Here is a 17,972-nt window from a genome sequence, read left to right as displayed (position 1 = left end):
CGGCAGGATTTTAATTGCCAGACCTTGCATGCATCAAGTGATGGGTGCTCTGGCTGGGAATAAGTATGAGGTGGCACATGAGTGGATGTCCCTCTCACAGTTAACAGCTGCATTTTGTTTAGGGATTGCACTCCAGCTTTGTGCCTCACCTTCAGGAAGCAAACTGCTGGAAACTGAGCATTTAGCATGTGTGATACTGAACCTTTACTGCCGTTTATTTGATTTCCCCTCCCCTTTATAGTGCTTGCCAGCTCTCAGCTGCTAGAAGGAAGTGATGCGTGGACATGAGGCGGTGGGGAACGTCATCAGCATTTGTGCTTTGTCTGCACTGAGTCTGAATTCAGGACGGTATGTACTCCTGGTGCTGTGTTTTAGCAGTGGGCCTGTGCTTCCCGTGTCTGAATGTCTGTGACGGGAACTGTACTGTCACAGTACAGGGTGTGGGGAGGTAGAGACTGTTTGCATGGGGCCTGTGTCTGTATTTCTGAGCACTTGGGAAAATGGAGTAATTTAATGTGGGAAAACAAAGGATATGCTGCTTCTTTGGAGAGGCTGACCCACTGAATAAGAGGAAAAAAACAAAGGAAATTATTAACTTGTAGAACATAAATTTAAAAAAATAAGATGCAGTGGTAGAAGTTTCCTGAAAGTCCTGAAGAGACTTCTGTGTTACGTATTTACAAAAGCCATGAAGATATGAAGAAAACACAAGAAGCAATTGATGAATCAAAATGGCAGTGTAGGCTGGGGCAGGAATACCACGCTCTGGTGCTTGCTGGATTTAGCTGGCAGTGAGTCAGGACTAGGGCATACTTCCAGTTTGACACATCGTGACCCCTTGACATTTCGTCTTCAAATCCCAGTCAGGCAAACGCATCTGGCTTTCTGTGGGGGGATGAACTGAGTGACGTGGTTCACTGTGTACAAATATTGAGGGCAAGCCCTTAGCAGTAGTTCAGGACATGTTGGAAGCAAGTGGTACTGTTACACATTCAAATGAAGTTGCCTGCTTTTGGTCAGAATCACTAATTTCTCTTCATTAACTTTGGGAGTACAGCTGGAAATGTTGGAGGTGGCTGTATTGTGGTGATGCTATTTGTGAACTGGTGTGGAGGGTGCTGTTGCTGTGAAGAGTGATTTGGTGGTAAAATGCAATGCTGAAACGAAATTACAGAACTGCTCAGCTGTATTTATGAAGACTGCATTGTGTGTGTTAGGCTGGTTGCCTGGAAACTCCTCGGGCCACTATATGTCATTAAATTGGTAGAGTCATGAATACTACAATAGTATCTGGCAAGACAATCCTCAGTAAATGTCTGAGTTGCTGCCAGACCCTAGGCTAGCAGCCGAGACTAAGGCTCAACTCCCAGAGCCTGCCACCGTGAGTTTTTAGCTAGCAGGGCCAGTGATGGAGAGGACAAAGGAGCTCTCTGTGGCTGGTAAACTGGTGCTGTTTGCTGTGAAGTCTCTGAGGAGTGTAGATGGCTTTATTCGGGTTTTCTGGTGAAGGATGTAGAGCTGGCTCCAACTTCGACAAAACTCAGCCTAGGGTGAGTTCTGCAGAATTAAATTCTGCACGAGGTGTCAAGAAGGGGCTGGAGAAGGAGGAATAGTAGGAAAGAAGAGAGAGAGTCATCCCACAGCCACCTTCACTTTGTTAACTGTGTTATGGCAGGGCATGGGCAGGCTGATAGGGGAGGTCCTGTGCTAGGATGTGTGACAGCACAGGGTGAAGATAACGCTGCCAGAAGTTGGGAAATGGCAGCACCTGACTGCCACTAAGGTCACAGTTCCCACTGCCTCCAACTCAGTTCGAGATAGTAAGGCTTTAGATAAGACAGATGTTAGCAGCCCTGTTGTTTCAAGGTCCTTTTGTCTTCCATGTATGGTTTAAATTTAAGCCATGTTTGGTACGAATGCCCACTCCTAGTCATGGCTAGTTGCAGGCACCCAGAGACATTGGGTCAGACCTGTCAGGTGTGATCAGGAACAGAGGCTCCACAGAGCTCTGTGGCCTGAGGACCATTTGGGGGGCTTGTCCACTTAGTGGGGTCACTGTAGTGTGCGTGTGGCACATATGCTATGCCAGTGAACACACAGTTTCCCTCAGCATGAACTCACGGTGCCTTTGTGCTGTGTATTTTGTTCCCTCGTCAAAGTAGAGAGCTCCTCACAGTTAGTTTGCACATGGCAAGGGAGTCATTACACACATCTCTGCTCTGGTATGTAAGGATCCTATATGGATAGGTAGACATTTGTTTCAGCGTGTCTAAAATTGCATCCTCCCTCCTTCCTCCCAGAGCATCTGCTTCTCCATTACTTAAATGCTGAGCTAAAGCTGCTGCGCTGAAGTCAGAGTTGCAGGCATCTCCTTGGCTCTTGGTGTTTCCATGGAGTAGAGTGTCCACCTTGAATTAACTTCCTTACTTTTGCGTATTAACCTCTAATTCAGAAGGCTTGCAGTATGGGGAAGTGGTACCGTCTCAGTGGGCAAAGAGCACATAGCATGACGTGGCTTCTCAGCAAAGGGGCAGAGGCGCGTGTCACGTACCAGCCAAGCTGTCTACCTAAGCCCAGAGGCATCGGTGTTATTCAGGGGGTGGCCGAGGACTGTATTGATCGGTTGGGGAAAGAATTTTGCATACAGGGTCGTGTTTTGTTTCATTTTCTGAAAATCTGCAAAAGGAGCGGATACTGTGATTACAGGCTCCCTCTTCTGTTTCGAGCTGCTATTGCACATTTTCTTTGACGCACAAATCTGAAAGACTTAATCCAGGTTTCCCTGTGCTGTGCAAATGGTTTTGTAACTCCCCATTTCAAGACACACATAGATATCTGATGTTAGAGAAGGAGTAGGACTTAACAGATGATATTAAATATCCCTGCTAAGCGTGGGATCAGGGAAGCAAATTGCTAAGGAGAGATACGGGGCTCCTGGAAAGTATCTTTTGAAGCAGGATTTTCTCATGATATCTTCCTGTCTCCCTCATTGTTATTGGATCTAAACCACTGCTAAAATGAAGTCTTCCAAGCATAATCTTATCTGAGCAAGAAGAGGTGGTGGTGTTTGTCTCCTGTAATCCCCAGGATTTTGAAGTAGTATGACATGCAGAAGTTTATTGTCAGTCATAGCTGATTTTTTTCATTATTTTCACAGCAGCTGAGCCCACGTGAAGTTTGTCATTGTGGAAATGTTACTTAACCTGCAAATGTATCTATGTAACTTAATGCATGTTTACCATGACCACTGTAGCTACAAAATACTTTGTGCTGGGGAGAGTGGTGACTCAGACCACTTCACAAGAGTGGACTCAGGTAAGAAATAAATGTATTTCTAAAGTAAGGAGTGAACCTTCTCTGCCCTTTGAGCAAAGGCAGGCTCCCCTTTGTGCCATTTTTTACCAGCCCTCCATCTTCCTCAGTGGTAAATACTCTTGCAAGATGCCACAAGTGCACCTCTGTTTGGTATCAAAGGCAGGATTGAGGCTGGGCAGCTCTCAAGCAGACCCCCACCATGCCAGGTGAGTCAGGAACAAGTGAGTGCTGGACCTGCCCCATCAGTGGGGTTGCATCGTTAGAGGATATGATGAGAGCATCATTTTACTGCAAACTTCTTTTGACAATGAACTGAAGAATAAAAAATGGGGAATGCTTGGACTCAGTGCCCTGACACAAAAAATCTAGATACTTTGTGATATCATCATTTAGGAGCTTTTCATGGGTCAGCAATATCTGTGATTTTGGTTGTCGGAAAGTAATTATTCATTTGCTCTGTAAGTGGCATAATTTTATGTAGATAACACTTAGAATGAAAGGCATTAATGCCTGTTACACTTGTTGTCTCAATGACCACCAGAAGACACAATATGTGCATGTGATTAATAAAGGTACCCTAATTAGAGGGATGTAGAGTTAAGGTAGCAATCACTACTGATATGATACTGGCTTCTGTCATGCTTCTGCCACAGTATGATTCCAAGGAATCTTAACAGCCTCAGGTATTTGAGATTTCTTCTTTCTGTCTGAAAACATGGATACTGGCACTTTTGTAACAAAATTAACATATTTAAACACCCAACTCAACAATAGAAACAAGACGGTAGCATATACTTGCTCCTGACACCCTGCCAGCCTTCTGTATCTGCCAATTATCCCAAGAAACAGAATTTCTCTAGGAAAAAAAAAAAAAAGTAAATAAGGATGGTGATATCATCATCATGCTTTTTAGTTCAGGGATGGCAGTAGTTTGTATTATCAAAAGTACATCTGAAATCTCATTTAATAGCAGTGTCAGCGTTTTTGTCAGTGTATTGTCCTGCTTCCTTTGGAAATACCAGAGGGACAATAAACTTTAAAACAACCTTTAAACAATGGAAAAATAGTTGGTTTGGAAAAGACTTTCCATAGAGGTAAAATCTGATTTCACTCTAAAATCACTGCAAACAAGGCAGAAAAATACTTGCAGAGGAGATAAAAGCTTAATTTAAAAAATGTTGCACATGATATCTGTCACTGACATTCTCCTTTCCATAGCTCAGAGTCTTTGGTCAAAGAACTGAAAAGCAAATAACAGAAATTCATATAGTTCTGATTATGAAGGAATTTCTTTTCACAGGAATATATGCCTCTTAGAAGGTTCAATGTAAATGTTATTAAACTCTTAGGGATAATAAGTGTAGAAAGCTCACTGGGATCAGAGAGTTTGAATGCAACCTATGCAATGTTCTGCGGCTGAAAAACGGTTTATGTGGCTTTTTGGATTGAAGACCCACTGATCAAAGGTGGGATATCGTTCAGCGTGGGAGGGAGGAGATGAAAAGGAAGCTCTGTGAAAACCAGCTCTTTCAAGGCTTTGTTATAGGGGTACTTGGAAAACAGGGTAAGGGCAATAAGCCATTACTCATTCTTTTAGAAGGCAACAGAACAGTAAATGTCTACATGGATTTGTGCATGATCACTCTGTTTTCCACAGCAGACATGATGACTGCTTTTAGTGGCACACAAAGTAGATAATTGCTTTGTGGGCTTTCTACCTGTCAAAACTTTTACTCACCCATTTTAACACACTTTGGTGATTTTATTCAAGTTTATGTCCAAATTTTGGTAAGATATTTTAAGCGTGATGTGTATTGGTTGAGTAATAGTTCTGCAGTCACTTGTGTCTACTTCTCTTGCCACATCTATCTAATGTCTTTTTTTTAATGCATTAGAGGTGTTGGCTGAAGCAGTTCTATTCAGGCTACTTCTGTGTATCTAATACATCAGACTTGAAAGTGAGCTAACTGATCAGCCACAAAAACTAGGCCTCCCATAGCAAGATCATGGGAAATGATCCACAACCTCATATGACAGCCTCATGCCATAGAGTGAGACCCGATGAGGTCTGCTGGAGCTGAGCGAGACCCTTCCTGCAAACGCAGGGGCTGAAGGGCTGCGTGAATGCTATGCTTGGGAGGCACAGAAGCAAGGATAAAAGCAGCAAGGAGAAGTGAAACAAAGGGATCTGAACACCCCGCAGCAAGCACTGGCAAAGGCTGGAGAATGGGTTTTGCCATTGTTTGAGCTGTGTCCAGGGACACACAAGTGCAAGTGCATTCCCTGTCACCATTACCAGGCTTACACCTAGCCTCTCATCATCTCACGTGCCAGGTGACACAGGACTGTGGTATGAGACAGGAGAGTGTGTGGCTGGGGTGCGAGTCAGGAGACCAACAAGAAGCCCATGGGGCCATCATGTTATTTGAGATGAAGGAACCCCACCACTGGCCGTTGGCTTGGACAAGGTACCTGCCAGGGCTGGTGGAGCTAGGAGCTCCTGCTACTGCCCTGCAAAGTTGAGGGATGCAGACACCACAGCAGGGTGGTGTGTGTTGCTGATACACTTGAGTGTACCTGCACAGTGCAGTGTGTTCTCAGTTTCTCCTCCAAATGGAGAGAAAACATGCAGCCCAAAATTCTAAGTAAATTCTAAGATGTGAAGAGGAAATTGTGCCAGCTGTCTTTCTCTGTTCCTCTGACCATGTCAGCTGTTCTTGGTTTGCATATACATGCAACATGTCTCTGGGCCATTCATGGTGTTCATTAAACTTGGTATAACCCTAATTTCCTTGTTTTTTTGAAGAAGTTAAACCAATTGTACCTCAACAACATCTGCCTCTGGCTCTTAATTTACATCTGCTTTTAACACCCAGGCTGGCTTCTGCTGAAACTTACATTGCTTCTGTATTGTTGGTCCAGCTCCATTCCTAGTACCATCAAAAATTCACTTTTCAAGAGCAGATCCCTCAGAGCAGCTGCAGCTGTAATAGCCATGGGAATGTCAAAAGAGGATTGCAAGCACCTTCTGCTTTCAGAGTTTTGCTTTCCTGTAAACTTGTCCTGGAAATGAATGTTTTGTCTGCCTTGAACTTTTTAATGAATTTTCTCCCTATTCTAATACTACTGGGACAGGCATTTAAACCACACAGTCCTCTAGGAAAGCAGAGACTGTCAGAGCTAGTGGTGGCCCCACATCATTGTTAGGAGATATTTTTTTTTTCAGATAGCAACAATATAACTGGCTTTTCTTGTAACAAGCAAAGCTAGTTCTCACCTAGTAACCTTCTAGGAACAGTGGCTAATGTAGGTATGTAGGAAAGAGGACTAGAGTGTGGCAAGGCTGGTAATTCTCCAGAAAGCTAACCCAGCCTCCCATGATTTGTGTTTTGGAGATGTCTTGATGGCACAAGTTTCATATTTAGTAGGTCTCAATAAGTATTTTTATTCCCAGGAATTTGTCACAGCAAGCAGTTCAGCAGCTTAAAAATATTATTTTGCTTCTTTTGAACTCGTTGTCTGTGGGGTTTTTTTTCTCTGTATTTTTGCATTGGAAAAGACTATGAATAATTACTTAGTACCTTCTCCATGCCTTCTCCATGCTTGAATGTGCAAGCTTCTTTCATATCTTCAGTTATGTCCTTCTGCAGACTGAGATGACTTGTGTATTTAGCTGTTTCTAACACAGAAGCTGTTTCTTTACTGCTTGCCTCCTTATCTCCTCTAATCCTGCCGTACTGTTTGTAAGATGAAGGCAGGAGGACCACCATGAGGTTGAAGAAGTGGGCTTCCCTTGGACTTACTAGCATAAAACCACTTCTGTTTTTCTGTTTTCTATTTATTTCCTAATCCGGTTTGTTTTCAGATTCTTACTGGACCAACATTTTTCCTTGCCATAAATCCAAGATCCCACTCAAGAATCCCAACAGTCAACTCAAAGCTCATAGTTGTGTACAAAAACCTGATTTTCCCCATGTCACTTTGTGTTCATCTATGCTAAATTTATCTCGCACTATATAGCTCAGTTCCATGAGGTCCTTCTGCATTCTTCACAGCTGGACTTTAACTTCTTCTCTCTGTACAGCTATCAACAAAAAAACTTTATCCCTTCATTATTCATTCCCTTTCCCAGATCATCAATGAAATATGTTGAATAGCACTGGCCCCAGGACCGATTCCTGTGGGACCCCATTGGTGGTATCAATGGGTTTACAAGTTCACTTGTAAAACTCAGTAATTTATTCATGATTTCCTATCTTTCAGTTAGCCATTTATCGTGTGTCTTTTCCTTGTATCGCATGGCAACCTAGGTTCTTTAGGAGTGAGGAATGTTTTCTGGGAACAATGTGGACAGTATCAGGGAGGTCCCCCACCAGTGGCTCTTTCAGGGAATGTCAGTAGATTTACATTATGACTTCTCTTTACTTTTCCACAGCATATTGTGTTTCATCATGTTCCCACCCTTCTGGTTTTCAGGCTGGTCTCTACCTCCTTACTCGATATGGACAGCAGACTTGATGTTCGGCAGCTCTCTGGATACCGCCTGGCATCTCTCCACGTACCTGCCAGGTTTCTGTGCTGTGCTCCTGAGGCAGATTTTAGCCAGTGGCTCCCATCATTCATCCCCCTCAAGTTCCTCTAGACCTCTGCAGTGGATACCATCCAGTCCTGGCTTGTTATGGCTTGTTTTGAGGATATGCCCTACAACATCTTTTACCTACGCTTCAGTCTGAGACTATCCTTCAGCATGTCCCTTTCTCTGTCTTATGGGAACCTCCCCAAGCTCCACCATAGTGAAAACGCCTGCAAAATATATTTATTTAGTTTTTTTGCTGTGGCCTTATCATCTTCAAGCACTCGTTCTGTAACCTCACCATCTACTGGCACTCAGTGCCCTCTTCAGGCTTCTTGATCCCATTGCATTTGGACTAGAATCCATGGCTATTTGCTGGTTGCTCCTGTAACAGCTCTGGAGATTACATTACTCTGGTCTCTTCTTCCATTTACCTTCCAAATGGTAGCACTGGCTTTAAGTGCTTCAGAACTTTCTTTTTCCCACATCAGGCGGTAAGTTTGAGATGTGTCATCAAGGGCCATTAGTGGAATATACAGCCTGAATTCAGCAAAGCATGTGCTTAAATCCCATTATTGTAACGCTGACTGATACCAAGCACTTAAATTCTTTGCAGAGTGTATAGCTCTAGCTAAGAAGCTGCGGGTAACAGGTATTTCTTTTCTCTGTAATTTTTAATGATATGACTTCTCGTTTGGCTTGTTGTTGATAACGCAGAGTCTTATGCAGAGCTTGCTGTAGTAATGCAGTGGTGAAACGTCTGTGTGTGTCCTGGAGCAGTCAGGTGGGAGTCTGTCTCCCTTGGGCCCTGCAGCTTTGTTAGTCATTGTTAGCGTGAGATCTGGAAGCCGCAGTTCTTCAGCAGGACACTAAGGGGCAGCCCCAGACCAAAAGAAATGCACCTTTTGTTTTATATATACATACAAACTAAGTTAAAACTTTATTTGCCTCATTTTTCTATATTGATTTAACATCAACAGTGCCCAGGAATATTGAATCAAGTCAGTCCGGAGTGGTTTTTTTCTGCTACATCTTTTGGTAGTTATTTATTTCGGCACTGGTGATAAAAGAAAGGTGAGTGTATTTGGCAGTTACCTCAAGAAGGACCCACTTGAGCACATGGCTCACAGACAGAGCAGAGACGATGGAAAATATGCACTGAGCTGTGCACCCGGATCCTTGGTGGCCCCACACACATCATGGCATGGCCAAGTGCATGTAAAACGTGCAGTTGTATTGGCCAGGGGCCTTTGCTGGTTGGAGGTGCTCCTTGCCACCAGAAAGCTAGTCATGCTAGCCCTAGGAAACCCATTCCCAAAGTAACAGCTGCTGGATAGCTGAAGACCAGAAAGGAGGAACTGAGTCAGGAGTCACTCCACAGCCCATCCCACATCAGGGAGAGCCTGTGGAAGGTTCTGTTACTGCTACAACCTTGTAGGTGACTTGGCCACTGTCCTGCGATGCACCACATGTAAGGAGGGGTCCCAATAGTTACAGAGCATAAGCTGAACCTAGCTGCAAAAATCTTGTGGAAGGAACTGGATGGTGAAGTAGGACAAAGGCTGCTCCACACTGATGTGAGTTCGAATTAGGAAGAAACATGAGCTGGTCAGAATCAGTGTGTCAAGGGTGGATTTGCCTCATTGGTCTGTGGGTTTAACACAAAGGAAATTACTGTCTTGGCTTTGTTAAGAAAGTGAGGCACTGCAAAATCCTAGCTGTAACACGAACTACCAAAGCCAGCTGAGGCTGGGTGCATGCTGTCTGGTTACAGGGCAGGAGAGCTGCTCTGTAAGGGGATCCCCTGCTGCTACCTGAGGCAGAGCTGGCTCCGGCACTGTGTCTGCACTGGGGTATTTTACACAATTTTGGTATCCTACCTTGGCATAGATGGACTGCTTTAGCGTAATAAATGACTGGGCTGTTACATAGCTGGATAGACACATTTGCTTCGGAGACTTGTGAGAAAGAATTGTATAGCCAGAGTATCACTTCAGAACTCCATTTCAGGGTTAATGAAGGCTTTCTAGGCTATTTTCCAGATAACAAAATATTCCTATACAACTTGATGTTGCCTTCACAGGCTAGTAAAGGGTGGTCACTCACTGCTCATGGAGGGAGGAAATGGTGGCTCATTTTCTGAGAGGAGAAGAGGGGAGCAGTAGGCAGTAATCCAAGTCAGTACCTCATGTACAGAAAATGCTCCAGTTTCTGTCCTAAATGAATATCACAAGAGAAATTACCACTATGGGAACAAGCAGAGTTCAATGATCTGGACATTTCAATGAAAAAGTCATTTACATATTTGGAAAAGAAGTGTACAATCTCATCCCTAACAGGACCCAGCGGAGAATGAGATCAGGATGCACTTCAGTTAGGCAGCCCTTGAAGCGTAACCTATTAAAAAAGATGACTACAGAGTAAACCACCACATTTAGGTGGTAAAAGGTATTAGCAAGAGCTTTAATAGCTCCTTGCTATTCTGCTGCCTATGCGATCACAGCAGCTAAAACGGTCTTGAAGATGGGAACCAGAATCTGTGGGGAAGGGAGACATGCCTGATGTAAAGAGATAAATCAATCAACAACCCAGACAGGGGAACAAAACACAGATGAAAATTCTAAAAATCCTAAAAACGTAAGAGTGATCATTATAACTTAACAAGAAATACTGTTCAAATGTAAGTCTCTTATAAGCTTTTTAGTCTATATTAATAAACTCTTCAATCTACGCTCTGATCTAATGTAAGCTTTTTAGTGTATAGTATATCTGTCCTTCTGAGCCTTGCAGTGTTCCCAGTTGCTTCCCATCACACCTTTTGCCGCTTTGGGGGTACAACATTGATTCAAAACATATGCATCCCAAGAACAGTACGAGTTTGGGAAAAATAAATAATGGCAGGATGTGGGTGGGAGGCTGACTTGCCTTTCCCAATGCAATAATTATTTGTGAGAAAATACTCCCCACGTGCATTCTGGTAAATGTTGAAAACCAGATGCCCTAAGCATGAGATCCTCCCGCTTAAGCTAAGCAGTATTTTACTGTGGCTTAGGTTGTCACTTTATAGGCTGCTCTGGCTTAAAGGCAGCCTGTGTTATGTTGTCTCAAGAAGATTCCAAGAAAAAATCCTGGTGAAGAAGCCAAAGCTTCTCCTTCCCAGCTGTGGGGCAAGAAGTCTGCTGAACTATGTCAGGGGCTGTCTGCTTTCACACAGGGCAGAACTCTGCTCAGTTTTTTAAGAAGTAGAGACCAGCAATAAGGTTTTCTTCCTCTGGTCTGACTGCCCTATCTCCATGTAGGACGGGAGGAGCAGTCCTGTAGTTTCCCAGCTGGGTGTACCTCTACACTACCCCAACTAAAATTAAAAGAAGTAGTCATAGCTGGTTGTGTCCTTTCTCAGGTTTACAGGGCAAGGAACAACCTCCACTGCTCTGGTGAAACTGGGTGGCTGACTTGTTCTGTAAGCCTCTAGCATCTATTACTGCCTGAACAAAGATGGCAGAATTCAGTCCTCTAGCATATTTGTGCCACGCTGGGTGAAAAATCTGCCCTTCTGCTTCTGACAGCCATTGATTTTGCAGTGCACGCTTCAGTGTTGAAATACTTGTTTAGGAGACGAGCACAGCTAGAGCAGTCTGCAAGGGGCAAGCGCATTGTTAAGGGGACACTAACACATGGAACTAGATCGGGCAAGTCAGGGGACAGGCTGCTTCCAAGTTTATTTTTTAGTTTGGCTGAGAACCCAAGACTGTTTGATGGGAATTTATAAACTCAACAAAGTCAGACTCTTTGTGGTAGTGGTAGATGGTGCAAAAAGGGTCAAGGGCCATGACTGCAGCTTGGGGTGCTCAGGCTGGATATCAGAGTAGCCATCTTCCCCGGGGAGGTAAGTGCGGCATTAGAGCAGATTACCCAAGAACTTGTGAAATCCCCATCCTTGGAGAGTTTCAAAATTTAACTAGACAAAGCCATGGCTGACTTGATTTGGTGTTGGTGATCATCACACTTTGAGCAGGAAGTAGGACTAGGCACCTCCAGAGGTGCCTTCCCACCAGCACAGCCATGATTCAGCAGGCTGTGATGGAAAAAGTTTGGTCATGAATGGGGAAGACACCAATCTTCACCATGTCTACCATCATGCTGCAGTCCTACTCCCTCTGTCAACCACGTCTGGTGTTGGCTCTGTGCTTAGTCTGAGGGAAACCAGAGTGCAGGAGAGGATTGGTGGGGGAATCGCGGCTGCTGACATGGAGCTGGGTCTTGCCCTAATACAGAAGTGCTTGTAGGCTATGTCGATTTTAGAACAAACAAGCTCAGTTCAGCTGTTGCCTGTGAACATGTAATCCACTAGCATGGAACAGAGAGGGTTTTATGCAATTAGCTGGAGCGAAAGTAGCTATTGAAAGAGATTGCACAGATTATATCACTGTGTAAATTATTGAGCTGATGTCCTGGAGGTGATAGAGGAAACCCTTCTTTCTTCTGTCCTGAGGATGGCAGCTCTGAAAGTTTATACCTGCCTCCTGGAAGCTGTAGCTCCTGTAGACTGCTTAGATAATTGATTTGCAATTTTCATCAGCCAGAGGATTTATGTAATATATAGACAAACAGAAGGATTTTATACTTCTGTATTGGCTGAACCATGGTTTATTTTCTGGTTGTGGGTGAAACTGTTGTTGAATAAGCGGCAACCCCACACACCACACACCCCACAAATCCCTCAGTATTGTGATGTTTATCTGGTTAATATTTCTGAGCAATAGTTATAAGCAGTAGTGAATCACAGGCAAGATACAGCCCTGCATGGCTATAGCTACGTTACAGACTCTATACCTTTTCTTAGCATCTGCAAAGACACTCAAAATGCCCAGGATCTGAGAGGGAGAGGTGTGCTGCACCTGATATCACCCATGTTCTTCTCCCACATGCTGCATATAGTCCAACTAGATCCCTGTGCTTGCTAGTGCACTGGGATTCCCTCTGTACAAAACCAGGTACCCATTAGCTATCCCCAAATACAGAAGAGGTTTGGAGAGCAACTTCCTTAGCTCTCCTCTGAGTCCAGGAGGGACTAGGTTCCTTTTGTAGCATATCAACATTTCCAAGCTGGTTTCTGCCTGGACCTTTTCTAAAATTCACTTGAGTATTGGCTCCCCCCATCCCTGGTGAGCACTCATGATGGCACTGGTGGAAGATGAAGTCATACACCCTGCATGCAGTATTGTGCATGTCCCCAGGGACTTCTCATCAGAAGAGCCTGCCTACTGTTTTGGAAATAAGGCTTTACCCACAGTCACCTCCCATACCATGGGATCCAGCATTTTTGTGCGGCACCACCCTTCCCTCCCCCTTCTCCCAAGGGCACAGCCGGGAGCCCTTGGGTTGTGGAGACTTGTCACAATGGCACAGACAGAAGGAACATCATGTCTGGAGGCAAAGGAGGCAGGCAGAGGAGTGGGCTGAGATCTGCTCTGGCACTCAGAATTCTGACTGCCTGGAGATTTCAGGGCTAAAACCAATGCCCACCTCGTTCTCTTTCCCCCTGGCTGGAATAAAGAGAGAAGGAGCTGCGGCTGTGTGCCCTCTGGCTGTTCATCTGCGCAGCTGTGCTCGCTGGACACGCACGTGCAGCAAGCGGAGGGCTTTACTGAAGGAAAGCAAACCGGGGCAAGCAGTTTCTCATTTCATGTGGCTGTTGTGAAAACCATGGCTATTTGGTATTTTGGGTAGTAAGTAGGCCCTACCACGGTGAAGCTGCTGTTTCTTTGTGCCCCTCAGCCATCGCCCCTGGGGTCAGTGAGTCCCTGGGCTCGGGGCAGGGGAAGCCCTCGTGGGGGAAGATCACTTATTAAAAGAGAGCTGTTGAACCACAGTTGTTGTGTAGGACTAACAAAAACAAAGCCAAGCCTGCTGATCAGTGCACACTGTAATTCCAGGCACACCTCCCTCTGAAACTGGTTTCCTTGTTTCCTTCTGAGGAGCCATGTACTACTTTCATTCATCAAGAGCCAATGTTTTAGGCTTACAGAAATATCTGACAATAAAGGTAGATGTCTCAAGAGATTTGTGGCAAGCCCACCTACAAGCCTACCCCTAGGTACCCAAGTATTTTTGAACACTGGCTGCCAGTAGTGACACATTTAGTTTCTCAGCTGTAGAAGTGCGGAGAGACAGATTGGAAAGAGTTCTTTTTAAAAGTGGGCAAGCTGTTTTATACTGCCTTGGTGATTGTTAGCATTTTCTAATTTTGACCTTCAGGCCCCCAGATGGGCATATTTGTAAAAGGTCAAATGTTAAAAGATACCTTGTGTGTTCCACACACAGCCCTCTGCTCTGCCTAGTGAATATTTTAGTGACCCATTTACAGCAAGCAGCTTTTATTGAACAGAGCAGGCAAATGCAGAGGGAAACAGAAGCCCCGTCATCCTTGTGACAATTATACGTCTGTCTCTATCGGTGTAATCCACCCTCTCAGCCTGATAAACAAGAGCTTGTGGATGGGGTTTGGAAGAAAGGTGACCGTCACCTTCTGTGATCTGAGTATTTTCTTGCACACACCTCAGCTAGCCTGTAAAGCAGGTAAGTCTTAGCCTTTGCACAGTGATACTGCTCAGGACTCCAATCTTACCTTGAATTTCATTCTAGATTTTTAATCTTTCTCCCAGGGCTTAATCAACATAATGTTTCCCTTTCATGTAATTTCTACTTCTTGTTTTTTTTCTGAGGCAGCTGCTCAGCAACTAATTGCATTTCCATCTTTTTTCTCGGTGGTGCTACCCCATGTGCTTTCTTACTGCATGCTCGATGAAGGAAACCCTCAGGAGTGCCTAGCTCACTTTTGTTTATTGCAAGTAATTTACAGGGAAAAAGGTCAGCCCAAGCAAACACAACCAAATAAATAGAAAGCTGATGCTTCTATTAACCACCTAAGAAACTGATGTGGACCCTTCTGTATAAATGCACATCCGCTTGGGCTGCTATCATTTGTTGATCTCATTTTCTTGAGAAAACCTTTGAATGAACAGGCAGGATGGTGTGCCTTCCTTTTCCCTATATTTTCAGCTATGAGTATGAGAGATTTCCTTTTACAGTAGTTTTGCAAAATGATTGCACAGTAGATCACTTTCTTAAATAAAGGCCCTCCTTTCTGTTTATCTTTTCAAAGTAATTGCTAGTAAGCTCAGGACAATGTTTTGTAATAGCCTGGCCTTGCTCACACACAGCTGGCAGGATGGATCAACTGAAAATCCATCTTCTTCAGTACCGGTAGCAATTTCTGTCTTCAGCTAGCTCTCCATCCTTTCCCTGAGACCAGCCTTTGGTTTGGCTCCTGTGCAATGTCACTGACTCTGCTTCTTTGCCCCACAGTTCACCCACTCACTGCTATGTCCACACCACTGGAGGACGCGATGGACACCTTGATCAGAATTTTCCATCACTACTCTGGCAAAGAAGGAGACAGATACAAGCTCAGTAAAGGAGAACTCAAGGAGCTTCTCACCAGGGAGCTCACCGACTTCCTTTCGGTAAGATGCAGCTCCTGAACCTCTTGAGTTACTGCTTCATGAGTGGCATAAGCAGCTATCCAAGTGTTCAGGAATAGCATCTCCTTCTGCAAGACGCATCCTGACACAGCCTCTCAGATGACAGTTGGCTTTGTGGAGCTGAGCAGAAGGAGATGAGGTCAAATGTCCTGTTTGAGAAGTGTGTTTTCAGAGGGTGGTCCAGCTTTGGCCACCAGTGGCAGATGGGTACCTGTGCTCTGCTTACTCCTCTGTGCATTTGAGCAGGAAAGCAAGGGCAGCCTAGAAGCAGTAGAAAAATCGATGCTAAATGAGGCTTTAATCAGGTTTTTGTTTGTTTGTTCATTTTTTATAATAGGGCATAGATAAATCCTTCAAAGAATTAAATCCAGCAACCAGTTCTCATGAGACAAGAAGGTAGCTCATGCACAATGGCCACAGGCACAGCACAGCTACTTGTGTGCCTTGCAGAGAGTTGCTAAGAAAATCCTTTCAGCAATAAGCTGCTGATCTGAATATCTCTTTGCGCATTTGTTATGATCTGCATTACACAGCCTGGGTGCTTTTTATGGAATCATGACCAGATTCATAGTTGTTTTTCTGTATCCTCTTAACAGGAAAAATTGTTGTGGACCCTATCACCACCAGTGGCATTTTTTTCTACATTATATCAATTTCCTTTATTTGGATTTTCTTTTAATCTTGGCTATTGATTTATTATTACGAGATTCACTGTTCTTACTCCCACTAAATGGGATGTGTTGTTTGCTAAGTAGGAATCTTCTGAATATGATGAATGAATGTATAAGAGGACCGCTTATGAATAGCCTGCTGAAAATCTAAGTACTGTTGGTTAAGGGATGACACAGAGAAATGCGCATTATAAATTCGTCTTGTCAAAAGAAATCAGTGCTCAGCAGCTCCTAAAAACTGTTTGATTCATTTCAGTGCCTATTTATTACCTGTATTCCTTCTAAGAGCTGCACCATCTTCAGTTTCTGTTGCTGTGCACTTCTGGGACTCCAGACCTATGTTTTTAATGCTGTGGCTAGTAGTATATTACTATTCAAGTGCATGTTTCAGGCAGCCTTTTATTTAATAGCACCAAGGCTCGTGACACAGCAGTGGGTTTCACTGTCAGGTGCATCAGACACGCATTCAAGATCTGCACAGTTAAGTCACTTCTCTTTCCCTTTAGGGCCAAAAGGATCCCCTTCTGGTTGATAAGATTATGAAAGATCTGGACTCCAATGAAGACAATGAAGTGGATTTTAATGAATTTGTCATTCTGGTTGCTGCTTTGACTGTGGCCTGTAATGATTTCTTTGAAGAACAGCTAAAGAAAGAGGGGTTTTAAAAATGCTCAATACAGTCAGTCTCCTGGCGGCAAATGGAAGCAAAGCACGCCTAGTTAGGTAGCTGTCATCAGCATTTAGTGAATACAAACCATCATCCCTCCACCTGTTACTGCTGTAAGACACTTATGGAGCAGATCAGCAGCTGGTGTAAGCTGGACCAAAGCCGATTTACACTACCTGAGATCTGACTGAATATTTTCAGTCTTTGCACTGCATGCATCTGTAACATGCATTCATCAGTTGCCCAGGTCAAGGGCTTGGGGTGACAGATCCTTTGGCAAGAGTCGAGACCTCTATTTCTTAAATGTCAGTGGGAAGTAAAAGGCACAGGAATGATAGTTACATACTTTCCGAATTGGAAAATTTGGAACGAGGCATAAAGCTTGCAATTTAGGTTTCAGTCATTCTACAACAACCACATGTTTGCAGCAGAAAAAGACCAGCTTGTTTTTTGCTCATCTCTGCTTGTTCTAAAGCCCTTTTTGGATGTTGTTTCATTACCTCCCCACACTCTCATATTTCAGATGTGGTCACAGCTGTCTCCTGCCGCCTGAGCAGACAGTACTGCTTGTCATTGTTACAGGTTCATTTCCCCCATCTCCCCAGATTGAATTTTGTTGTGCTGGCATTACTGCATCCCAGTAGTCCAACTCTTCATTTGGCATAAATGGATTTATTCATATGATAAATTATTTAAATACATAGAATATTTAGTCAGCAAACTGCTCAGAGGGCTGATGGAAGGACTGGGTCTTCAGGGGAAATATAAATGCCTTCTGCTTTCACTATTCTGGCACCCTTAAGAGGGCTTTTAGAGGATCACTTGTGGGGGATTTAATGGTGAGATCCCAGGGCACAGCTTTGTAATGTGAGTCATCTTATGGAACAATTATTTAATCTCACACTGATCCAACCCACTGTGTGGAAGTGGTGCAAAAGGGGCAGTGGGACCCCATGGCCAGGCATGGCAAGAGTAGGGTAATCCGGTTTCATGTTAACCTGCTCGTGGGTTGAATTAAGAGTACTTCTACACTCCAGTTTGAATTAAGCATACTTCTAAAGCCCTGAGAATCCTCAGTGGCAAGGTGTCGTAGCTTTTCCTTTCCACAGAGAACTCCCTTTGTTCCTTGTTATTTTGTTGGCAACTTCAAACTATAATAAAAGATGTCTGAATTAAATGAAGATTTTCTGTTTGTGTAAGAG

The 17,972-nt window shown here is 44.0% G+C and overlaps 1 protein-coding gene across 3 annotated transcripts; it reads left to right on the top strand.

Annotated features, from left to right (window-relative positions):
* Window positions 1–271: 271 nt before the first annotated feature.
* S100Z (S100 calcium binding protein Z) lies at window positions 272–17,947 on the top strand (the record flags this gene model as incomplete). 3 transcript variants are annotated; one of them, XM_080371832.1, is made up of 4 exons in its annotated part: window positions 3,264–3,315; window positions 7,792–14,467; window positions 15,257–15,414; window positions 16,610–17,947. In XM_080371832.1, 3 exons carry the CDS (start codon window positions 14,386–14,388, stop codon window positions 16,766–16,768), a joined length of 399 nt encoding a protein of 132 aa, XP_080227958.1. In that variant the 3' UTR covers window positions 16,769–17,947. The 3 variants fall into 3 exon arrangements, with proteins under 3 accessions (XP_080227959.1, XP_080227957.1, XP_080227958.1); XM_080371833.1 differs by lacking the exons at window positions 3,264–3,315; window positions 7,792–14,467 and adding an exon at window positions 272–348; XM_080371831.1 differs by lacking the exon at window positions 7,792–14,467 and having other exon boundaries at window positions 3,192–3,315.
* Between the last annotated feature and the right edge of the window lie 25 nt (window positions 17,948–17,972).

The sequence above is a fragment of the Falco punctatus genome, assembly GCF_963210335.1.
Source record: "Falco punctatus genome assembly, chromosome: Z".
Taxonomy (NCBI): domain Eukaryota; kingdom Metazoa; phylum Chordata; class Aves; order Falconiformes; family Falconidae; genus Falco; species Falco punctatus.
Note: the sequence above shows the minus strand (reverse complement) of the source record. Positions and strands in the feature narration are given on the sequence as shown.